We start from the raw sequence: 26344 nt of genomic DNA, 5'->3' as shown, positions 1-26344 counted from the left end.
TCAGATTTTATATTATGCCTAAAAGGGTGTTTTTTTAATGTTTTGCGTGTTGTCTTTATTTATTAAATATCATGTTCTTTGCACTTAAACCATAAAATTCAATTCAACAACAGTATCACAAAATATTTAAAAGAGCATATCGTTAGAATTTCCGATACACAGTCTCGCATGCTGGAGATAAAAATGTTTTTTTCCCTTACAGTGTTGACATTGCTTGCTTTGAAATCATTGAGTTTCTTAATTAAAAACTCATAAATGCTTTACAAAATATAAAATAGATAATAAAACAAATTCCAAATTTGGGTTTCCATATGCCTATATTCGTGTGTAATTCAAAATTTGATGGCTTTAGGTACCATCGTTTTATCACAATGCGAGAAACATACATACACTTATGCAGATTCTTCATTATTTAATTTCTTTAAATAAAATACAGTACAAAGTCTTTAATCCGGATTCGTCGGGACTTCGGCGATTCAACATTAGGGGTTTTTCCGGATTATAGATCATCAATTTAAATCTGGTAAAATGACATGCAGAAATTATAAAATTAAAAATGTGAAACCGTAATTTATGAAATAAAGAGAAGTTATGATCTAAAGGGTATCAAAATTTACAAAAAAAAAAAAAAAAAAAAAAAAAAAGAAATATTAAACATTTCTTTCAACATGCGCATGTGTAAAGCATACATTACATGTAGTCGAAATTAGAAAATTGCAACCAGAAAACTATTTGATGTGTATTCGTGATATTTATAATGACAAGGAATTTGATTTAAATCATATCAAAGACGGAGTACATTGAAATGAAATACTATATTTAGTAAGGAATTATAAGCCAAAGATAAAAACATCTGCTCTGAAGATGAGGATATTGCTGACAGATCAACTTCTTGTTCATTGCGTGCCACGACGTCCCCCCCCCCAGAGCAGCGTGAAATTGATAAACAGATTTTGGTTCGGAATGGGTAGAGAAACAAAGGATATGCTTTTATCCATTTTTTGCAGCAATTCCCCTTTTTGTTTGATGGACATCAAAAATACTTTCGCTTTGTAGATCCTTTGGCAGCTCCAGAATCGGAAACTCTTTTTGACATAATTGAAAGTTCAAGCTTACTTTTTATAAAATTGCTCTAACAGTCTGCAAAAAATAATAAGCCGGATCCAATTAGAAGATTAAGGAACAACGCAATCTGCAACATTAACTGAAATAGATAATTAGATAATTTTAGCCTAGCGTTATACATTAAAGCATGTGTAAATGCTGCAGAAAGTTTGTAGCTTTGAGGTTCGGATTATGGACATCCGGATTAAAGACTTTGTACTGTACAGGCCTCTAATATTTGATGGCAACAATTTAAAAAGTGAATCGGCGTTTATAGTAAATCAATGCAAAATGCCAAAACAAAATTAATATCCCTTCTGCGCTACTGCCCTTTGGGCTAAAAATAAAATACTAATAAACTGTGTTTTTGTTTTATATTTCTTGTTTGGTTGTACTCAAATGTAAGAGATTTCTGGTATCCTTCTTGTAGAACTTTTAGAAATAATATTATTTCTAGTAATTAGTTCTTATAATTGCATATTTAAAAAAATGTAGTACAGTCAAAAGTCGTTAATTCGGACACCCATAATCCGGAATGATCTATAATCCGGACCTCAAAGCTACAAACTTTCTGCGCATGCGTCGCGTTGGCGCATGCGCGTAAGACCTTTACCGCTGCGAATTTGCGTGTGCGCGTGCGCAAAATACGTTTACGAATGTGCGTTTAATGTATAACGGACGGGATAAGCTAAGCTAAAATTATCTAATTATCTATTTCAGTTAATGTTGCAGATTGCGTTGTTCCTTAATCTTCAAATTGGATCCGGATTATTATTTTTTGCAGACTGTTAGAGCAATTTTATAAAAGTAAGCTTGAACTTTCGATTATGTCAAATAGAATTTCCGATATATATTTACTAATATGTAAAGGATATACAAAGCGAAAGTATCTTTCGGAGTCCATTAAACAAAAAATGGAATTGCTGCAAAAAATGGATAAAGGCATATTCTTTGTTTATCTAAACTTAAACGTTTGTTTATCTAAACTTTGTTTATCTTTAACGCCGCGTGCAATGAATTGGAAGTTGATTTATCAGCACTATCCTTATCTTGAGGGCAGATGTTTTTATTTTATTTGGCTTATAATTGCTTACTCAATGTAGTATTTCATCTCAATGTACTCCGCCTTTGATATGATTTAAATCAAATGCCTCGTCATTATAATTCGCTTCCGATAGCGAAGAAAGTGACAGAGTTTATTGAAAATGAATAAATTTCGATTGACAAATTAGTCGGTATTCTCGACACAGCAATTATAGGACTTGAACAGCGGACCTTTGTAACTGAACAAGAAATTATGTCTGTTTATAGAATTAAAGAGAATGTATTATCACATAAAAAACGAAGCAACTGAAACAACTTACATTGAAAGAAATGTTTAATAAAGTAAACCAATAAATATTAAGCTTTTCTTTTGTCAATTTTGATACCCTTTAGATCATAATTGTTCTTTATTTCGTAAATTACGGTTTCATATTTTTACTTTTATAATTTCTGCATGCCATTTTACCAAATTTAAACTGATGATCTATAATCCGGAAAAATCGATAACCCGGAATCGTCTAAGTCCCGACGAGTCCGGATTAACGACTTTTGACTGTATTTTGCAACAACTGAATAAATTTGTAAAAGTATTTTGAGTATTTATATATTTTCTTATACATCTAAGGAGCAAAAAATATTGCCAAATAGTGAGATGTATTGTCAATAATACATAAGTGTATGTTGTAACAAACTAAGAAGATCTTCACTTTAATTTGGTGTTACTACAATGCTGAGGAAGCCAGTTTAGTTTTTCCAAAGTTGAATATAAATTAATTGCTGTTTCTGTTTTCCTCTTGTATTTTGAAAAAAAAAAAAAAAAAAAAAAAATTAACTTTGCTTTTGCAAAATAGCAAGCAGTAGAGTATTTTCAAAGTATGGTATTAGTTATACTGGTGAATATACCTATTGGAAGATTCTGAGGTTTGGAAAAATGGCACTACAAAAATCGTTGTGCAGCCGCATGACATCACTTAGTTCATATTTAAAAGAATTTATATAGTGCCTACTTTGCAAAAAAGATGACTGTTTAGCTGCTATTTAAATGCCAAATGGAAGTTTCGTCTGCCGAAATGATTAGTATAAATTTCAGTAAATGTGTTTATAAGATTAAACTTATTAACTCCTGCTTATTTACTCTTTTGTATGCTATATCTGTAATATATATCTGTTTATTATTTAATTAAATAAAGAATGATTAATGATTGTGTGAATCAAACCTCCACTTGAATGATGGGCATAAATTTGGCAGGATTTCTGCTAATTTTCATGGTTGACAAGATAATGTGCAAGTATTGTATTTTGTAACTTTTGTAAATGTTTGCAGTATTATTCTTACTATGATCAATAATATATCTGCTTTTAATAAACTAAATATATTTTTGAAGGAGCTAAAAATTATTTTTCTACTTCGGTAGGTAATATTCAGAATGTGCAGTTTGATGGTCCTCTCTCAGGTATACGTATTTTGGATTTGACACGGTATGTAAAATGTTGTTTGTTTATAGTATGCATCTAAGTGCAAAAATACTTCAATATTAAAGGGGAAAAAATTTATTTTCAAGATATGTGCTTTCAAAGTACTGGGGCATGTGGTATAAATTTTTTTTCATCAGTATTACAATGCAGTTTTTCAGCATAATTCCCATGTAATTGAATATACTTATCTCAACAAAGCACTAATTTTTTAAGCTGTACTCAGGGAAGTTTTTTGGTGTCTCCTTAATGTACCTATCTATGCCATGGTTAAGCTTCAAAACAAATTCCCCATAAATTTTTTTTTAAATCTGAGAACAGAATGTTCCTCAATGATGTTGAACAGTTTCTGAAATTTTTACATCCTCTTACCCCCCCTCCCTCCCGAAAAAAAAAAGATACTGCTCTTTGCATCTTCCATGGTTTCAAAAACAGTGCTACAGAAATATTCTTGTATCAGTCAAACATCTGAATCAGCCTAAATAATGTTGCACAGGATAGCTGCATACACATGTCAAAACACTGTGTAATCTATCAATAACATTGCCCATCAGTGGCATACCTAGAGCTTTTATTGCATGGAATGCTGTCTGATTTTGAGACCATGTTTGCCCTCTTATACAGTCAAAAGTTGTTAATCCTGACTCGTCGGGACATTGCCGATTCCGGATTATAGATCATCAGTTTAAATCTGGTAAGATGGCATGCAGAAACTATAAAATTAAAAATATGAAACCGTAATTTATGAAATAAAGAACAATTATGATCTAAAGAGTATCAAAATTTACAAAAAAAAAAAAAAAAAGCTTAATATTTATTTGTTTACTTTATTAAACATTTCTTTCAATGTAAGTTGTTTAAGTTGCTTCGTTTTATGTGATAATACTTTCTCTTTAATTATATAAACAGACATAATTTCTTGTTCAGTTACAAAGCTCCACTGTTCAAGTCCTGTAATTGCTGTGTCGAGAATACCGACTAATTTGTCAATCGAAATTTTTTCATTTTCACTAACCTCTCTGTCATTTCCTTCATGCCTTTATCAATTTTTTACACAATTCCATGTTTTGTTTGATGGACATCAAAACATGCTTTCGCTTTGTAGATCTTTTGGCAGCTCCAGAATCAGAAACTCTTTTCGACATAATTGAAAGTTCAAGCTTACTTTTATAAAATTGCTCTAACAGTCTGCCAAAAATAATAAGCTGGATCCAATTAGAAGATTAAGGAACAACGCAATCTGCAACATTAACTGAAATAGATAATTAGATAATTTTAGCCTAGCTTATACCGTCCGTTATACATTAAACATGCATGCGTAAATGCATATGCGTGTGTGTAAAGGTCTTATGTGCATGTGTAAACGTTACGCATGCACAGAAAGTTTGTACCTTTGGGGTCCGGATTATGGATGTCCGGATTAAGGGCTTTGTACTGTATCTTCTGAGCTCTACTTAATTTAGCTCTTGTGGGGTTTGTATTACTACTTCATCATATATTCATTACTGTTAGAAATATCATTGATAAATATATTTAAAAATCTGCAATCACAGTGCATTTTTTATCTCTGAGATAACACCATGTTTTCCGCAAAGGACTGATTCACAAGCTTCCTACTTTTCATCTTCCTTTCAGTGTTTTCAAACTTTTTAAATTCCTACCTAAAAAGGAGGACCTATGAAGAAACTTACATGTGAAGATACTTTGTCACACAAGCATGTCATAAATGCAAGTGTTCTCCAAGGTTCAATCCTAGAATCAATACTTTTCAGTATTTTACATCAAGAGCTTGTCTCTGTAATTGGAAGTCATGAAATATGCTGATGACACTATAATTTTAACCAAGCCTATGAATCTGCAGTTGGCAATTCATAAACTTTAACTGCATATGAACATAGCTGCAGATTGTAGTTTCCATTATATTGTTCATCATCTATAACTGCATATTGGTGCAAATTATAGAAAGTTAAATTTAGTATTTTACTACCGTACTGACCTGCCGTACTGTTGTTGTTCTTACCAGCTAATGCTGTGCAGTTCTGTACTGAAAATACAGAAAAATGGTAGAGTCAATTTTGAATATTATGGTTGATAATAATATTCTTCTTCTGAGGGACTGTAATTGTTTAGGAATCCGTAATAGGCAGTCAGCTCAGTTTTAAAAAGCATATAACTTCAACTTTGAATATTGAAGTTAATACTTCATTCATGTTAATATACAGCTTTATTGGTAGAAAATCTAAACTACATCTCAAAGTTGACTGTATGTTGTGTCTGAGTCTAATAAGACCTCCCCTACTGTATGTTGTTCCTACCTGAGCAACAGCTATAAAAACGTATTGCTGGGAATTAGATGTTTTTCAAAATAAAGTTCTATATAACATTCTGAATTCTGCCTGGTACAAGAGAAACACATAGGTTTGTTCTGATTTAAAAGTGACTAACGTACATGATATCTTAATCGCTATGTGCAACTTCTTAAAAAAGATGAAAAAATCACCCTGCCTGGCAATATAAAAAATTTTTTGATTATAACCCTACAATTGAAAATGTGGTTAGAACACCAAAAACTGTTTATCAAAGTCTGTATGTTAATTACTCATTTCAAGAATGTAGTACTGCTGTTTGCTTTTCCACCAACAGATGGTGGCACATGTTCAATTGATGTTCTGAAATGATACTCCTTGATATTTATTATTTATCAACTTCAGTTTTCAACATTTTTGATGCTCAGTGCACTTAATTTTCCGGTTACAATATGTGGCAACATTTTGAATGCTTGTGGTTAAAATTATTAAATTTAATGCCAGGAGCAGAATGAATTTTAAATTCCAGTCTAATGTACTAGTTTCCATTATATTGTTTGGTTCATCGTTATTTCTTTTTTAGAATCTTTTGTAATTAAAGTAGAATATTTTTACTGGTGTTTTAATTCATCTGGATCTTGTTAGTAAATAATATACTGCTATTTGAAAATTTATATGTTTGCAGCATTTTAGCAGGACCTTTCTGCACTATGATCTTGGGTGACTTAGGAGCTGAAGTTATTAAAGTAGAAAATCCAGGTACTGTAATTTTTTATTCAAAGAGAATTTGGAAAATATATCATAATATTTACCAACTGTTAAGGGTTAAAATTATTTATAGTTATAGGTCAGACAAGTGAGCATTAGTAACAACAACAAATATTTCTAGTAATATATTTTAGTTATTATGTTAAGATGGTAGTTAATATAAAGAAGACATTATCATGATATATTCAGAAGAAATTAATTGATATTTATACAATAAACTATTTCTCTCTGCTGTAGAATAAATTTGTGAGGGAAAAATCTGACAGAAGTCTTTTGTCAAACCTTGAGATTTATTATAATTTAACGAATTTTTTAAAAAATTATTCTTTTTTATTGTTAACAAGCTTTAAGCAGGTATTGTAATATTCTTTTAAATAATTACTATAAAAATTCTAAAATTAAATGATACACTGCTGGCCATCCAAAATGCAACACCATAAAGAAAAAGGGTACTAGTCTGTTAGAGCGGGGTCTGTTAAAAATGAAGAAAAAATTAGAAAACAATGCTACAACAAATATTGTGGCTCGAGAATTAGCGTTTGAAATATCGTGGCTCGAGATTTCTAGTTCTCGTTTGAAATATCATCACTCGTTATTTTTTGCCATATTTTGCCATTGTTTTGAGTATGGTGGATTACACAAGTTGGCAATTACCTAATGACCAAAGGGATGCCTTAAGATTCTTCCAGGACAAAGGAATAACTCATAGCAATATAATTTGTTCTCAAAATCATCTGATGAAGTTAAATTTTAGACTCAAGCAAAGCTCCTATATGTTGTTGTTATGTACTATCTTGCTATGAAAAAAAAAAAGGGGGTGATTGAAAACTAAACATGGTTTGAAGACTTGCGTCTTCCTTTTCACAGTGCCATTCATTTTATCTGCCTGTGATATCCAGAATCGACATTGACTGAATTTTGCTAACTTCAATTAGAAATTACCCATAATACGACAATAGATTGGAATAGCTACTTTAAAGTTTTCTTACAAAAAGAAAAAACTGATGTGTACACCACATGACTTCCTTGTATGGAATATTAAATTATTTGCGTTATTTCTTTCATTTTGTTTAAACTTATTGGATTGAATTAAATCTACTTTGTCGATAGCGCATAAACCACAATACAATAAATCCACTCTTTAAAATTCACTATACAGTCAAAAGTCGTTAATCCGGACTCGTTGGGACTTCGGCGATTCCGGATTATTGCTTTTTCCGGATTATAGATCATCAGTTTAAATCTGGTACGATGGCATCCAGAAATTATAAAATTAAAAATATGAAACCATAATTTATGAAATAAAGAACAATTATGATCTAAAGGGTATCAAAATTTACAAAAAAAAAAAGCTTAATATTTATTTGTTTACTTTATTAAACATTTCTTTCAATGTAAGTTACTTAAGTTGCTTCGTTTTTTATGTGATAATACATTCTCTTTAATTCTATAAACAGACATAATTTCTTGTTCAGTTACAAAGTTCCGCTGTTCAAGTCCTATAATTGCTGTGTCGAGAATACCGACTAATTTGTCAGTCGAAATTTTTTCGTTTTCAATAACCTCTGTCACTTTCTTCGCTATCGGAAGCGAATTATAATGACGAGGAATTTGATTTAAATCTTATCAATGATGGAGTACATCGAGATGAAATACTACATTTAGTAAGGAATTATAAGCCAAATAAAATAAAAACATCTGCCCTGAAGATAAGGATAGTGCTGACAGATCAACTTTCAATTCATTGCGCGCCGCCGTGCTAAAGATAAACAAGCGTTAAAGTTTAGATAAACAAAGGATATGCCTTTATCCATTTTTTGCAGCATTTCCACTTTTTGTTTAATATGTAGACTTCGAAACAAACTTTCGCTTTGTAGATCCTTTACATATTAGTAAATATATATCAGAAATTCTATTTGACATAATCGAAAGTTCAAGCTTACTTTTATAAAATTGCTCTAACAATCTGCAAAAAATAATAAACCGAATCCAATTCGAAGATTAAGGAACAACGCAATCTGCAACATTAACTGAATTAGATAATTTTAGCTTAGCTTATACCGTCTGTTATACATGAAACGCGCATTCGTAAACGTATTTTGCGCACGCGCACATGCATATTCGCAGCGGTAAAGGTCTTACGCGCATGTGTCAAAGTGACGCATGCGCAGAAAGTTTGTAGCTTTGAGGTCCGGATTATAGATCATTCCGGATTATGGGTGTCCGAATTAATGACTTTTGACTGTATTTGTTAATCATAGTGACATTGTGGTGCTAGGTTCACTTAACAGCATTATATTTCGTTCATATTATAACTCAGAATGCACAAAATTGATATCATTTGAAGAATTACCTAATCATTGCCACATGTTCTATTCAAATGCTATAATAAATCTAGAATTATGTATAAAAGAAATTAAGCAAACAAAACAAAAAAGAAACAGTTTTTCACAGATGATTTAGTATTTCTCATTCAATTAATTCAATTCTCACTTTGCGACAAGACAAAAATACATAAAAACTCAAAATATCTATATTAAAAATTACGAAGTAAATCTCAAACACTTATTTCCTCAAAAAAAATTCAGACAGGATTAAGCATGATTTAATTCGCAATAATAAATGAAGGCATTATCTTTGTTGTTGCGAAGCTTAGTCTCTCTAGATTGGCAACAAATCTACTATTCCGCTGTTTCAAATGTAAACAAATATGTCTGCCATGTTATTTAAAAATTAGGCTTAATCACACTTAAACAGCTTTTAAATTGTTGATAATTCTACAAATATTGCTTGCAGATTTCCTAAAGGCAAACCTTAACCGGAAGATAAGAACAACATAATTCAATCATTTTTAAAGCAAAAATTGCACAATTTACTAACATGTAAGAGTAAAGAAACTGAGATCATTGAGCCATGTAACAGGGAGGATGTATATGTAAATATATTTATATATGTTTGGTGCGGCCGATTGCAATCAAAATACGAGGTGCACATCTACATGTTATAGCAGTTCTATATACAAAATTTCAACGTTTTGAGACTACTCATTTTTGAGTTTTGCGAGATACACACGTATGTACGTACGTACAGACACCAGGAAAAATTCTCTTCAGAATTCATTTTAAATCAGTTTAAAATTTCTTTGGAGGAAAAGAGTCTTATTCTGTTCTTATGTACAGTTGTCATGCAAAAACATTGTAAAAAAGAGGCATTAAGAAATGCTGTATATGAACATTTCACTGTGAACCATGAAAATGCCGATGCAGCCGGCCTGTTTGCTAGGACTTGAATCCCAGACTGGACTACCAGTGTTCAGTGGCTTTTAACACTTGGCTGCTATGTAGAAATGTAGTTGTGAAAGAAGTCTGTATTCCGTTAAATGAAAATTGTTTATTTTAATAATCAGGGCTAATCCTAGTTGCAGGGGAGATGGTTTTTATCATAAGGGCAGGCAAATTTAAGAGCAGAAAATGATTATCCAGTATATGATATTTCTATAAGAAAGGGTGGTCAATTTTAATTTGCACATGAGTGGCTGATGGTCTAGGATCGATTTTCAATTCTGATAATTGACAGATTAGTTTTCATTCACTCATCAATTTTCAGTTCTGATAATTGATTTATTATTATACCTGAAAATTAAGTAGTCTGTATTTATATAGAGAAGTTTTATTTTCATTGTTGAATTATTAAAATAGATATCTCTCTACATATATGTAAACTAAAAAAAAATAAATAAATAAAAAACAGTGGCATAACAGCCCTAGTGGGCCAAGGCCTGCAGTGCCCATAATCTGCTTTCTTGACCGTGGGCCTTGGGGTGCGTAAGCATATGCTCTAAACAAGTGGTCAGCTTGTCACAGGACCCCAAGTGTTTAGTTCCCAAGTGAACTTGGTACTCATTTTATCGACCCAAATGATGGAAATCAAGGGATGAAAGCCTGAGTTGACCTTGCCCAGCCTGGGAATCGAAACTGAACCTGTGGTGCTGCTGCGAGATGCGCTAACCACTGCACCACCGGGCCTGCTACGTATATATACAAATGCAAAGATTACTTTAGGCAGTCGGAACTAAAAACCCAAAAACAAAATAACTCTTAAATTTATATAAAAATTCAATATTGGAAAATGAGCACTTGAAGAATAATTTAAAGAAATTAAAACCTTTTTATTAATTAATGAATTTTTCTATTATCAATTTTAATATAGATGGTGGTGATGAAACAAGAAATTGGGGCCCACCTTTTCTGAATGGAGAAAGTGCCTACTTCATGTCAGTTAACAGGAACAAAAAGGTTTATTTTTGTAAAAAATATGATCATCATTTCTTTTATTTATTTCTTTTTATTTATTTTTTACTCCTTTGAACTGAAATTATAGTCCTTTGTTTGGTTTTTTTATTTGGTTAGATATTAAGATTACCTTTTAATGACCTTTAACATTAATAATTGTTGAAGTCAAACGACAACTGTCTCTAAGTAATAGTGCACTGAATACCACCAGATAACACTATGAGCGAGTTTGATCCAAATAAGAAAAGTAAAAAGAGTTCGACAAGAAATAAAACCACCTGAGAGTGTTGTTGAATGCACAATGAAATCAAATAATGTGAATGTAGTAGGCTGCAATAGAAGATGAACAGAAAACTTTATCAGACAGTGAGACATCTGACAGATGTACCTGACAGAAGAACCAGAAGGAAGAAAGCCACTGCATGTAAATGGGTATGTAGTGCTTATCTTATGCCAAGATTCTTTCCAAAAAGGAGGATATTGATTACTTTGAAATATTTAGGCCCTGTTGCTTGCTTTGAAACCATTACTTATATAGTAAGTATTTCTGCAAATGAAAGAATAAACTTTGACGGTATACTTGAGGGTACAATTTGATGTTGAATCTACATTTTTGTATGGATTGTAAACTGAGGAAACTTATATGCTTCAAGCAGAAGGCTATGACGGCAATTCCGATCGAGTTTGTTGACTGATCAAAAGTTTCAGTGAACTAAAGCAATCATTAATGTGTTGGAATAATGGATTCGAAGAATTTCTAGAATGGTATGGTCTGAAGGAAAGCAAGGTTAACTCATGCTTATGATAAACAGCTGAGATTGTTATTAGCAGTATATATGTCTTCTTGCTATTATTCGAGAAATTAGAAAAAAAAGGGAGGGGGGTAATTTTTATTGAAATTGCAGTAGGAATTCAAAGCAATATATACAAAGAAGCAGAATACTTTCTTAGCTTAGAAATAAAAAAGGCTGAAAAATGATAATACCTTCATCACTCAGCAAAATTATGCTAACAAGCTATTGCAGAAATTTCATGTGAATGATGCCAGCCACACATGTACACTTATGAAAATGGCCACTTTATGAAAGATGCTGTAATGATAATTTCAGAAAACACATCTTACAGGTAAGCTGTAGGTAGCATAATGTGTATAATATTTGCTACCCAACACAATATTGGTTTTCTATGTTTCTTTGCTCATAATTTTTAAATAAGGTTGACCTGAAGCATTTGCGAGTGTTTAAATATTTATTTAAAAGAAACAACTAATTTTGAATTTTATTCAAATATAGATTTCAGTCTAGGAATCTGGAAGCATATTCTGATGCAGATTATGCAAGTAATCCAACAACCAGAATGTCAGTGTCTGAAGCTATGTTTAAATAGGGTAGAGGAGCAATAAGTTGCACAAGTCACCAATTGCAATTTGCATTTTATTTAGTACCACTGAGGCTGAGTATGTTACAGCTAGTAAGGCTGCTAAAGAAATCATCTGCTGAAATGGTTATTTGATGACATTAAGTGTTCCCTTAAATAATATTTCCACATTGAAAGTTGACAATGCCAGTGCTGTCCATTTAAGAATCCAGAATTTCAGAAGCAAACAAAGCATATTGATATTAGGCATCAGTTTATCTATGAAAAGTTCTTAAATGGTGATCTTAATATTGTGTTCATTGTTAGTGAAAAACAACTGTCAGTCATCCTCACAAAGCCTCTACCCAAGAAATGTTTCAAGAGCTAAGAACATTTCTGGGTAGTTATAGATTACAGAATTAGAAGTTAGAGGGGAAGTGGTAAAAATATGAACTTCAGTTTTATCATTTCAAGCTTCTTTCCCCTGGAATTGACTACGGTCAAAAGTCGTTAATTCGGACACCCATAATCCGGACCTCAAAGCTAAAAACTTTCTGCGCATAGGCGTTTACGCGTGCGCGTAAGACCTTTACGGCTGCGAATATACATGTGCGCATGCGCATAATACGTTTACGCATGCGCGTTTAACGTATAACGTACGATATAAGCTAAAATTATCTAATTATCTATTTCAGTTAATGTTGCAGATTGCGTTGTTCCTTAATCTTCGAATTGGATCCGGCTTATTATTTTTTTCAGACTGTTAGAGCAATTTTATAAAAGTAAGCTTGAACTTTCGATTATGTCAAATAGAATTTCCGATGCTGGAGCTCCCAAAGGATCTACAAAGCGAAAGTATGTTTCGATGTCCATCAAACAAAAAGTGGAATTGCTGCAAAAAAATGGATAAAGGCATATCCTTTGTTTCTCTAACCATTCCGAAATCTGTTTATCCATTTCACGCTGCTCTGCGGTGGTGTGGGGGGGGATGCCGCAGTACGCAATGAATTGGAAGTTGATTTGTCAGCACTATCCTTGTCTTCAGGGCAGATGTTTTTATTTTATTCGGCTTATAATTCCTTACTAAATGTAGTATTTCATCTCGATGTACTTGGTCTTTGATATGATTTAAATCAAGTTCCTCGTCATCATAATTCGCTTCCGATAGTGAAGAAAGTGACTCAGAGGTTATTGAAAACGAAAAAATTTCGATTGACAAATTAGTCGGTATTATCGACACAGCAATTATAGGACTTGAACAGGGGAACTTAACTAAACAAGAAATTGTGTCTGTTTAATAGAATTAAAGAGAAAGTATTATCACATGAAATGAAGCAAATTAAACAACTTACATTGAAAGAAATGTTTAATAAAGTAAACAAATAAATATTTAGCTTTTTCTTTTTGTAAATTTTGATACCCTTTAGATCATAATTGCTCTTTATTTCATAAATTACGGTTTTTTTTTTTTTAATTTTATAATTTCTGCATGCCATCTTACCAGATTTAAACTGATGATCGATTATCCGGAAAAATCGATAATCCGGAATCGCTTAATTTCCGATAAGTCCGGATCAATGACTTTTGACTGTATATATTTTTTTTATGTAAATTCCAAGTTTTTTTGTTTGTAGCTATAGTTCAGTTGTTATTATAATATGAATATGTATGCATGCACTGCTTGTGATTTAATCATATTTTGTTATGTTTTGTAGTTTAAATTAATTTTTTTTACTTGAAGTACTTAATTTGTTATCTAGTTAATATACACTATCAGATTTTTCAAGAATTATATAAAAATGATTTTACTCTTTATAGGTTATGATGTTTGATGGTTATTAAATCATTTGCTTTTACCCTTCCTTTCATAAAGTCATTTTAAATATGTACATTCAATTTTATTTATGCATTTTTCCCCGTAAGTAAACATTTGTAATAAAATTTTTTTTTTGGCACTCTAAAAAATAATTGACAAATCTATGCAGGCTATGATTTTCAATTGTCTTTTTTTTTGTGTGTGATTAAAATGTAATTATTTTTAGGTTGTTTATTATTATAGGAGGTGAATTTATTGAAATATTCAGTAACATTAAAGTATCAATAATCTTAGCTTGTATTGGGTCATCGGGAAGAATTTGCAGTGTTTTGATGATAAATTAGCAACGCAAAACAGAAATCTCACTGAATCACCAGCAGCATTTTATTATGTGACTTTTTGCTATATTTTCAGCAGCTGAAAAACTGCTGTTAAAAAAAAAAAAAAATCATTAGTTCATTAGGTATTTGTAAATAAGGTGCTGTGTGACTGTTCAAAGAAGTGAGCTCAAGGAATTTTGAAATGACCTGAAGAGATGAAAATTTGAGGGGGCAAGATCTATTGAATATGTGGAGTGGTACGAAAAATCCTACCACACTCAGTAAGTCTTTGTCTGATATTCAACTAAAATGTGAGACTGAGCGTTGTCATGATAGAAGACAAGGCCTTGACATTTGGTCGGTTGCGAGTGCTTTGCTTGAATTTCTGCTTTAAAAATGCCATTTGAGAAGACTATTTTCCTGAATTTATTGTCTGATTTTGTAGCAACAAATCATAATACAGTACAAAGTCCGTAATCCAGACGTCCATTATCCGGAATGATCTGTAATCCGTACCTCCAAGCCACAAACTTTTTTTTTGTACGCTTTACGCATGTGTGTAATGTGTTTACGCTTGCATGTTTAATGTATAACGGATGGTATAAGCTAGGCTAAAATTATCTTTACTGATACTAAGGCATTTTAGTTAATGTTGCAGATTGCGCTGTTCCTTAATCTTCTAATTAGATCTGGCTTATTATTTTTTGCAGACTGTTAGAGCAATTTTATAAAAATTAAGCTTGAACTTCTGATTACGTCAAAAAGAGTTTCCAATTCTGGAGCTGCCAAAGGATCTACAAAGCAAAAGCATGTTTCAATGTCTATCAAACAAAAAGTGGAATTGCTGCAAAAAATGGATAAAGGCATATGCATCTCAAAATTATGCGAGGAGTATTACATTGGAAAGTCAACTGTGTATGACATAAGCAAAAAGAAAAAGAAACTTTTTGAATTTTTTGTAGATTCCGTCACTCTACTTGCAATGAATAACAGAAAAAGTGTTTGTTATGCTAAATGTGACGATCATGACAAAGTGATGATTGAATGGGTCAGACAGCGTCGCGGCGAGGGCGTGCCATTGACGGGTCTGATGCTAATGGCTCAAGCCAAAGTATTTCATGAAGAAATGAACTTAAACACTGAGTGCACATATTCAACAGGTTGGTTAACCAAATTAAAAAATCACCTAGTTATAACAACTTAAACAACTTACATTGAAAGAAATGTGTAATAAAGTAAGCAAATAAATATTAAGCTTTTTTTTGTAAATTTTGATACCCTTTAGATCATAATTGCTCTTTATTTCATAAATTAGGTTTCGTATTTTTAATTGGATAATTTCTGCATTGCATCTTACCAGATTTAAATTGATGATCTATAATCCGGAATCGTCGAAGTCCCGATGAGTCTGGATTATGGACTTTGTACTGTATACTGTTTATTTGTAGTCCACCGTACCACATTGCTTTTTTAGGATGCAGTCCCTTCTCAATGTTGCTAAATGAGATTAATTTGGCTTACTGCATGATTCCTTGTTACATTGGTATAGAGTATCCATTTCTTATCTTCAATAATGAGCCTTTAAAAAAAAGGACCTTCTTTATGTCATTTCAGCAAATAATCACATGCCAAAATTCATGTAAGCAACTCTGATCTGTTAAAATATGGGATACCCCATACAGTATAGTGGCTTAAATTCCCAGTCTTCTTCAGTTGATCATCTACTAGAACATTCAGTTTGTTTGATCGTTCCTGAATTGTGTAACATGTCTTTTCAGGGATAGCATCTTTTAATAGATCCTTTTGTTTGCAGAGGAGGGTTGTCCATAGCAAGGTCACTGTCCTAGTTCTGACATGAGCAGGGTTGACCGTGAAAAATATTTCATTAATAAATAATTCATAATTTTCCTGTAAATATAAATAACATCGATCAGACAACAGATGTTATAAAATATATTGGGTGTACAAATAAGCTTTGAGCATTTTTTTGGTAACTTTGAAGCTTTATTCAGAGAAATTGGAAGAATGTATTTTATTCAAAGTATTGTCCATTGTTAGCTATGACTTTTCCTCATCTTTCAGGTAGCATACAGATTTTGCGTTTAAAAAATTCCTCATCTTTTGAGGAGATCCAAGAGACCCAATTTTTGGCTTCTTTGTATGAAGTGTTGCTCAGCCAGGTCATGACTCATCGACCGGAACAAGCGAAATTCAAAAGGAGCAGTGTCTGGTGAATACAGTAGGTGGAGTAGGAGATTCCATTGAAGCACCTCCAAAGTTCCCTTAACAATTTTTGCAGGAGGTGGGTGAGCAGGTGTCATGCTGAAAGATCACTTTGTCATGTCTTTTGGCTTAGTGGGGGCATTTGAGCTTCAATGCTTGGCTCATTTGCATCAATTGTTGTTTGTAACATTTTCCAGTGAGGGTTTCATAAGGCTGGAGTAGTTCATAATAGATCACTCCGAGCTGACCCTACCAGATGCACAGCATTAGCTTCTTGCCATGAGTATTCAGTTTGCCCGTTGAAGTTGGTGCATGGTTGGGCTTATCCCATGATTTTTTGCACTTTAGGTTGTCGTCGTGATCCATGTTTCATCACCTGTCACAGTTTGATGCAAAACCCGTTTCGATTTTCCCTTTGAAGGAGTTGTCCGCACGTGAAAAAACGGCGTTCGGCGTCTCTTGGCTTCATACGGAACCCAATTTCTTTGTTTTTGTACCATACCCATGGCTTTGATATGCTTTGAAATTGCTTATTGAGTCACTCCCAAGGTTTTGGTGAGCTCCTTTTGAGTTTGGCATGAATCTTGATCTAATAACCCAACTCAGCATTTTCAAACTTTACTGGTCAGATGTTTTTATTGAAGGACCATGTTCTCCATATGCTTCACACAGCAATCAATGTCCATCAGCTGCACTTTACTTCAAATTAAAACAAAAGAACAAAAAAAAAAAAAAAAAAAAAAAAAATGCTTCCTGTAAATTTTGTTTTGTTGGTGCAAAGGTTGATACAGGTTGAGCACAAAGAAAGTTTGTGTTTTACATTTCAGTGAAATGAAATAGACTGCTTTTTAGACAGAAATATCTGGCACTTTAACATGAATATAGTTACAAGATTGTCCAATAGGATTTAATACTAGTAACGCCATCTTATGTCAATCCCTCAAACTTATTTGTATGCCCAATAGCACTAGGATAAAAAGAACTATGCAATTTTAGAATAATTATGTATTTCCATTACTTCATTTCTTGGTATCAATATATAGGGAATTACTATATTTCCCTAGGCATACTGTTTTGGTATCAGTGGTTTTTTTTTTCATCCAGCCAGAAGGTTTTATGGTTCAAATCCTGGCAAGGGCAAAGCTGATTTCTTGCCCACCAGTGGCCAAGTCTCTGAACACTGGTAGTTTGATCTGGGGTTCATATTACAGTGAATGCTGCATGGGTGTTTTCATAGTTTTCCGCGTGCATAACATGTATATGAACTAGTTTCTCTTAGAAAGTTCACCACAAAGGCATCTCACCTCTTAGGCATATAGCCCTCAAGTGCTTTGCCATAATCAAATAAACCAAACCTAGCTGATTTCTCACATTTCTTGCTGAAAGAACTTAATAGTCTTAGTAGAACTTAATAGAACTTAGTAGTGTCTAAACCACTCTAAAGACGGTAATCCATCATCATTTAGATTTGGTTGACTGAGTGTAGAACCTCATCCCATTCACCCTTTAAGTGAGGGAGAATTTAAGAAATTATCACATTCTCCCGTGCACAGCTTTCATATGTAAGTGGTTGATTAACTTGTCCAGAAAACTATGAAAGATTTGTTGTTCGAATCCTGGCAAGGTGGCAGATGATTTCTCACATTTTTGGCTCTAAGAAAAATCTAATGTCTTTAGAAATAAAATGAACAACAATGTATGAAAATTATATATTTTGGTGTATTATTTCAGTGAAATAGTATGCCTTTACTTATATTATGATATTTTTATTAAATTAAATTTTTAATGCTAATTTATTTAACAAATATACTTATAGTGATTACCTTAATAAATGTTTAAATTAATAACTTTTTCAGCAACTAAGAAGATTGGTTACATTTCAAATTCATTTACGTAATTTTTTTTTAAAATGCATATAAATTATGAAATTATAAATTGCGTATCGTTTTACAGTGAATTTTTTGTTTTCTCAAGTCATTGCTTTGTTGATGTTATATGCCATTGTGCATTTGTTAGATATTGTGTATCATAATTAACACATACAAATATCTATTTTTAAAAAATATTTTAAAATCTGAAGTTGAAATTTTTAGAAAAATCTCTCTAGTTGTATATGTAAAAGTAATTAATTTTGAAGATATATATGAAGATTATAATTAAAGATATATATGCATTAATTTGTTTCAGAGTATTGCTATAAACATGAAAACACCTCAGGGCAGAGATTTGATAAAAAAGGTAATTTCTGAAGCCATGTTATTTAATCAAAAGTAATTCATGTAAGAGAATAGAGTTATTTTTAGCTGATTCTTGAAATAAATTATTAAAAATAAATTAATAACAATTTTTAAAAAATGAAGATATATTTATTTTTAGCAGTAAAATGATGTAATACTTAGTATTAAAATTACTTTTGTCATGATTGTTGATGAAATTTTAAACAAAAACAGGTAAATAATTTTTTCTTTAGAATGTAAATAAAATAGGAAATAGTTGAAATGTAATAGTATAAAATTCACATTTCATGTGAAATATTTAAAATAAATTTTCTGAAATTGTAGAAAACTGAATATTTTACAATTGGACAGCTATAATACTCATGTGTTGTAAGGTCTAAACTACTTTTTTTATTTAAGTACATAAAAACTAATTTAGAGAAAACCTTATCCAGTCGATATGAAAAACTAGCTGCGAAACGACTGAATTTGTTCATTAAAAGCCTATGTAATTTCTATTCTAGTTATTAAGTCATTAGAAATATTTAAACTGATTTTAAATTTTCCTTATAGGGAAACTGATTTCATATTTGCATAGAACAAATATGTATTTATTTAAAAATAGAGGTTTGATAGGAATGGGGGGGTTTAAGCTAAGCTTAAATATAAAGTGAAGGTTTGATATGGTAATATCTTTTCAGTAGATGTTTAAACAATTAGTCAGTCTGAAAGAAGGCAGAAAGATACCTTCAAGAATATTCTCATGTTTTCGAATAAATACAAGAAATATGTCTGAGACAACCATTTAGAAGACTAAATATGTAAAATGAAAAATATATCTAAATGATAATGCTATGATGAAACTCATTCTCATAGGCAAGATGATTATATTGCATATGATAATATATGCATCTATTTTAAATTACATGTTTATTATAGGCTATAAATTGAATGTAAAGGGAAGGTATGAATATTGTGATGCATTAGAACATAAACTATCGAACTAGTTATATTTGATATGATTTTAAGATCAATTATCTTTTAACTTACAATGGTTAGCATTTGAATATTTTCTTTCTAGTCATCAGAATTCTCTTTCATGAAAATACAAATTGATGTAAATTTAAAACTATTAATAAATCTGTACAATGATGCATTATAATTGCACTTGCAGTTGGCAATGGAAAGTGATGTTCTAGTAGAAAATTTTGTACCTGGCAAATTATCTTCCTTTAAGTTAGATTTTGAAAGCTTGCATCCTGTTGCACCTCATTTAGTATATTGTTCCATTACTGGTTAGTAAATTCATTTCTTTTGGTGATAGTTTGCTTATTATATTTTGTGTTCTAAATTTATGTTTTATTCACTATGCAAAATCAGATATATAATTCAGTTTATATTTTCTTTATTAAAAGAAAGTTATATTTTCCCATTATTTATGTTTTAAAAAGCAAAGCATTCTTTCTGTCTGTGTATGTGTCCCCTTTTAAAACTTAAACATATTCTTGAAAGAAAAATATAAATGTCTATCGTAATTTTAGTTAATTTTTTTATTAGAAAAAAATAAGTATTTATTCTATTCATTAATAACTTATTTATTTTGTGTGCAAATTTGAGAAATTTTACAGATTGAAATTTGAGTAAGGAAGTAAATGCTTTTCAAGAAGTTAGATTATTAATGCTAGATTTAACTCAGTCAGAGAGAAACTGTTTCAAAAAGTATATTTTAATATGAATTTTGGTGTATGATCACATTTTTATTTTACATATTAAGCAAAGAGAAATTATATTTTCTCTTGAATCATGTTGATTTATTAAAAAGGTAAAGAAAGGAAAATTTAATGTATAGTTGAATTTTGCAGTTTATTAGACTAGTGTGCATTACTTTTTCCAGTATCCTTTTTGCATTTGCTTGAACATTTTGATATAATTTTTCTGCGTTGGATATTTTTTGTAATTTAAATAGAGTGTTATGTTTTTGTTTAGAATAGGTTATGGAGCTTCTGGGCCTTACCATGACCGTGCTGGATATGATGTCATAGCTGCATCTGTTGGTGGTTTACTGAATATTACAGGTCCAGAAAATGGAGAACCTTGTAAAGTTGGGGTTGCTGTGACAGACCTGGCTACAGGTTTATATGCTCATGGGGCTATTATAGCTGCTTTATTACAAAGACTGAAGACAGGGAAAGGGCAAAAGATCGATTGTAACCTTTTATCAACACAAGTATATAAATTATTTAGTTTTATTAAGTTCATTCTTGTAATCATCTATTAAAAGTTTTTTTTTTTTTACAAAACTTTTTTATTCCTTTCTCAATTTACATTTTGTGATAGTAATGAGTTTTTGAATTAAAAGGGTATTCTTTTGAAATTTAGGTATTTATGCATTACCTTTGCCACTGCCGATTTGGTTACCCCTTTGAAGTGTGAAAGTTGATTGCGGCAGTTCTGGCAGAATTGTGAACCTCATTCCTATCAGCACCTCTTACAATAAAACATTTATCAGTCTTTCCACACAGTCCACCAAATAAATAGACACTACATTAAATAGCCACTGCTGTCGAAGAATTCAATCTGCTTTTTGTGCCTTGTAAAAAGACTTTCTTGATTTCTGCTATTTTACCAGGCCTCCCAATTTTATCAGATGCTTTGTTTAGAATGCTATGAGTGCAAACTTTTTGCAGGTGATTGTTCCAACCTGTTACTGTTTTGGGGTCCCTATCCAGTTACAGGTTGATTCAAAACTTTGGTAAAAAAAAAAAAAAAAAGTAAATAAATAAATTAAAAAAAAAATAATCAGAAATACAAATTCAAATCATTTGAACTTCCATTTGATATATTTTTTTTCTATCTCCATGCTAATATAAAATTATTTTTAGTTTGCTTTGCGGTTTCGCAGATACTTTCACAGAACATGCAAATGTGCATCACAATCTAAATACATAAATTTTAAGCACAGTTAGAAGTGTGCGGAACACCAGCATTTCACCATTGAACATACAGGTATAGTCCCACCTCAGTTTCGAGGGAGAAATCTTTGGGGATTGGTCTGAGAATCTTTCACTGCTCTTTCCCTACCACCAAACTCTCGAGAGGACTTAGTCCTACCATATATTTTGAATGCTGCTTTTCTGCACTCTCAGTTCAGAGCTCTCTGATTTCGAGAAAGGTATAATTATCGGGTATCACAAATGGGGCCGATCTTTAAGGGACATATCTAGCGATCTGAAGTACCCAAAATCCACAGTGGCCTATGTGATTAAGAAGTGGAAGGTGAGCGGTGATTGTTGGAATGTGCCCTGAGTCGGCAGACCAACGAAACTGGGAGATAGAGACCAACGAGTGCTGTCCAGAGAAATTTGGAAGAACCGCATCCAACCGATGGCCCTCATCCGCGAGGAGTTTCAACAGGCATCCGGGAGTATTGTTTCAATGAATACCATCCGTAAGAAAGCACATCTGCTTGGTTTTCATGGTCGTGCTGCTGCCCATAAGCCTTTGATCACAAAGTCCAACCGCGCTGCTTGGTTAATGTGGTGCAAAGCACATTGAAATTGGACCGTAGATCAGTGGAAACAGGTTCTTTGGAGTGACGAATCAAAGTTCACCCTTTACTGTTCAGATGGCAGGGTCTGGGTCTGGCGTCTACCTGGAGAACGTCTCCTGCCAGAATGCATTGTGCCAACAGTCAAGTTCGGCGGAGGTGGAATTATGGTCTGGGGGTGTTTCTCCTGGTATGGGTTGGGACCCTTGGTCCCCATTCATGGTAAGCTCAACTCCGATGCCTACTGCACTATTTTGGATGACAATGTGCTTTCTACGTTGTGGCAGTTTTACGGGTTGGACCCCTGTTACTTTCAGGACGACAATGCCAGTTGTCATGTTTCGACGTTAACCAAGGCTTGGTATGGTGCCAATGGAGTTCATCGAATGGACTGGCCTGCCAGAGTCCAGACCTGAACCCTATCGAGAACCTCTGGGACGAGTTGCATCGCCGAATTCAGGGGTGCACTACCCGTGCAAAATCGGTGAAGGAACTTCTATGTCTTCTCCAAGACGAGTGGAAGAAAATACCTCTAGCTGTCATACAAAGACTTGTGGAAAGTATGCCCTGGAGGGTCCATGCTGTAATTACCTCTTGTGGAGGCTCTACCAACTATTGATTTTGAATAAAGTTAGTTTTTCTTTTCTATCACAGGTGTCCAAATACTTATTGGTAGTCAGTGTATATCAACATGCCATGATCGACAGTATAATAGTCGTATAATCAACATTATATATCGACATTGATTATTATCGAGTATAATCGACAGTATAAATGTACCCCAAACTGAAGCCATGTAACATTTTTGACTGAATTTTTTTAATTTCTTTTCTTTCAGGTGTCATTACTAGCTAATATTGGATCAAATTACCTCATTGCGGGACAGGAGGCAAAGCGCTGGGGAACTAGTCATGAAAGTATTGTTCCATATCAAACATTTCAAACTAAGAATGGTTTTATTACAGTTGGAGCTGGTAGTAACAAACAGTTCAAGGTATTATGTGAAGTAAGTAATGAATGAATGTAATTAATTTTTAACAAATTATGTGCAAGTTTTAAATACTGTCTAAAAAGAGTACTTATGTAATATTAATTATAATTATTAATTATTTTTTCAAAATAACCTGTGGAAGAAATATATCATATGTACCCACATATTTCTTCTCTTTATGTATTTTTCCTGCATAAGATTTATAATTTTACTATCCGGTTTATGGTAAAAATTAGTAAGTTCTTGGAAAAACATAATATAATAATATTAGTGTGTCTTTATGTGTGCTTTGTAATGTGTTATGTTTATCATTTCAGCCATCTATTTAGCATGCACACTGCTATATAATAATAATAAAATATTATACAGCATGTACACTGTGGAAAAAAAAAAAAGAAGGGATAGTTCTATATCTCCCGTTCTACTGGGGCAATTGACGAAATTCAAATTGCACTTTCCATGTCTTGAAAGCGTGACTTAGGATATATACAGTATGAAGTCCGAAATCCGAATGTCCATTATCCGGAATGATCTAAAATCCGGACCTCAAAACCACCAACATTTTTCTCGTAGGCTTTATGCATGTGCATTTAATTCCCCCCCTTCCGCGCGTAATAAAACATCTGGAGAGTCCACTTTGACACTAAATAAAATACTGTGTTATTGAAATTGAAAGAAACAATAATTGAAGAAACAATAGCATAAATTTGTACAATCAGTAATTTGGCTCTGTTGCTGTGTATTTGCTTGGCACACATCTCAAACCAAAACATTCCACATAAATGCATCGTTGATCTGACACCAACCTGGCAAATCATTATTTATCATACTTTCCTTTCATCACCGCATGTTTATGAAAACATGACAAGTTGAATAATGACTGATTTAGCGATGCCTAAACAATTTTTTTATGTTAGTAATTTAATAATAAAGGAGTATGGTAACCTTTTATGTTGACATTTCACTTGGGGATGATTACAGATTTAAGTTAAATGCGCTAAAAAATGTTGACGGGGAGAAGTTTACTAAAAATTTCCTTCCATATGCCAAAAATAGATTCTGTTGATGATTCTGATAGACTAAAAAATTACATTTAAGGCTGTTTGAATTAAGAATAACTGATTTGTTATTCATATAAACTCAGAATCAGCACCAAGGCTCATATGGCCCCTCCAAGTGGCAGTATTTAGGACCCACAGAGCCTGTTTCAGGCAGTAAGATATCTAGCGCCGGCCCTCAATAAGGCTTAAGTATATGTGGGAATTTATTTATTCAGAACTCTGATAAGCCTTAAGCATGTGCAAGAAATAGACATAAGTATAATAAATAACTAATACAATTCAAGCTTAATTGTCTCAGTGCGCGATAGTAACGGAACAACTTCTAATTAGTCGCCAAGCTCATGATGCATAGCCAAATATGTATAGTGAAGGATAGCTAAATTTGATAATGATAGCCGCTAATTTTAAAGGTTTTCGGATGTCACAAAACAAAGGTGAAATTTTCCAATTAACGTATTTTGTAAAGAAATGTGGAGAAGTGGTAATAAATAAAGATGGTATAAAAGAAGTTTTTCATTGTGATGACAATGCTTCTCAATCATCAATCAATTAACGAATGGCGAAATCTGTAGTATGGTTCTAGATCCAGAAAATACCACTACCGGTAGTGAAGAAAGTGACAGAGATGTTACTGGAAACAAGAAAATTTTGATTGATAAGTTAGTCAGAATTCTCAAAACAGCAGTTACACTACTTGAACAGTGTAACTGAACAAGAGATTATGTCTGTCTCAGAATTAAAGGAAAAGTATTAGCACAAAAAAAGAAGCAACTTAAACAACTTACATTGAAAGAAATGTTTAATTCATAACTACTTCATTATTTCATAAATCGCAATTTCATATTTTTAATTTTGTAATTTCTACATGCCATCTAATTAGATTTAAACTGATGATATAATATCCGGAAAAATCCCAAATCCAGAATCACCGAAGTCCCAATGAGTCCGGATTTCGGACTTTGTACTGTATATATGTAAAATCAGTTCTGTATGAATTCAATCTATTACATACCTATACACATGCAATAATGTGTGTACACATACATTGCTGCATGCACATGAGTTCATTATGGATTAAATGCTTACGGAACTGATGAAAGCTGGACAAAATTTATTTTCTCAAAGGAAACATTTTACAGTTCTAGAACTTTCCACAAAAGCTTTTCGGTTCTTCTTTCACATACAGCTCTTCTCAGTATGAGAAAGCACAGTCAGTAGTTATCACTTTAAACTACTAAGAATGCTAAACAGAACACAATCCAAAGCACATGTAAAGAGCAAAGTTCGGAGAGATCTAACTGTGAACTAAAAACAGAGATACTCTCTCCAGGCTTATATAGGTTTCCCTCGGCCGCAGATAAATTTCTAGTACCTACCATTTCTTGAAATTGCTGGAAGGCACATATGGTTTAAGTTACACATAAGGGCTGGATACAGTTACAGTTACATGCAGGGATCAGTAGCATTTATTTAATTGCAGTACCAATTGCAGATATACAGGGACTGGATCAAAATGTTACAAAATGATAGCTTAGTTTGGTAATTTTTCACCAAATCTGGTGGCAAAAATTAGTCACCAAAAACCATGCCAGCTTGGCTGTATCTTGTGTATTTTTAGCAAGATAGCTGTTTACCTCAATGTTAAATAGACTGGCCCCTATAACCTGGTTTTTCTGGCAGAGATTTGCATTTTCAAGCATTTCATGTTACATTACAGAAAAGATACTGTAGTTTTTCATATAATTTGACTGAAATTATGTACACTACAGAGTTTATAACAATATATATATATATATATATATATTTGAATTTAACAAATATTCTCTC

The 26344-nt window shown here is 32.4% G+C and overlaps 1 protein-coding gene across 2 annotated transcripts in view; it reads left to right on the top strand.

Annotated features, from left to right (window-relative positions):
* The window catches only part of LOC118186795 (succinyl-CoA:glutarate CoA-transferase), a 48015-nt gene that overhangs the window by 3385 nt on the left and 18286 nt on the right, over nt 1-26344 (top strand). Inside the window, exons 2-8 of one of the 2 annotated variants that reach the window (XM_035356941.2) lie at nt 3564-3627; nt 6613-6686; nt 10905-10990; nt 18890-18940; nt 20093-20213; nt 20910-21145; nt 23304-23471. In XM_035356941.2, coding sequence (XP_035212832.1) covers nt 3564-3627; nt 6613-6686; nt 10905-10990; nt 18890-18940; nt 20093-20213; nt 20910-21145; nt 23304-23471 — 800 coding nt within the window. The remainder of the gene's footprint in view (nt 1-3563; nt 3628-6612; nt 6687-10904; nt 10991-18889; nt 18941-20092; nt 20214-20909; nt 21146-23303; nt 23472-26344) is intronic. The other variant, XM_035356942.2, reaches the window with a different exon arrangement.

Source organism: Stegodyphus dumicola, chromosome 10 (genome assembly GCF_044657685.1).
Source record: "Stegodyphus dumicola isolate Sdum_Otavi_A_Nest chromosome 10, ASM4465768v1".
In the NCBI taxonomy this organism is placed as follows: Eukaryota; Metazoa; Arthropoda; class Arachnida; order Araneae; family Eresidae; genus Stegodyphus; species Stegodyphus dumicola.
The sequence above is the reverse complement of the archived record's forward strand: the minus strand, read 5'-3'. Positions and strand labels throughout refer to the sequence as shown.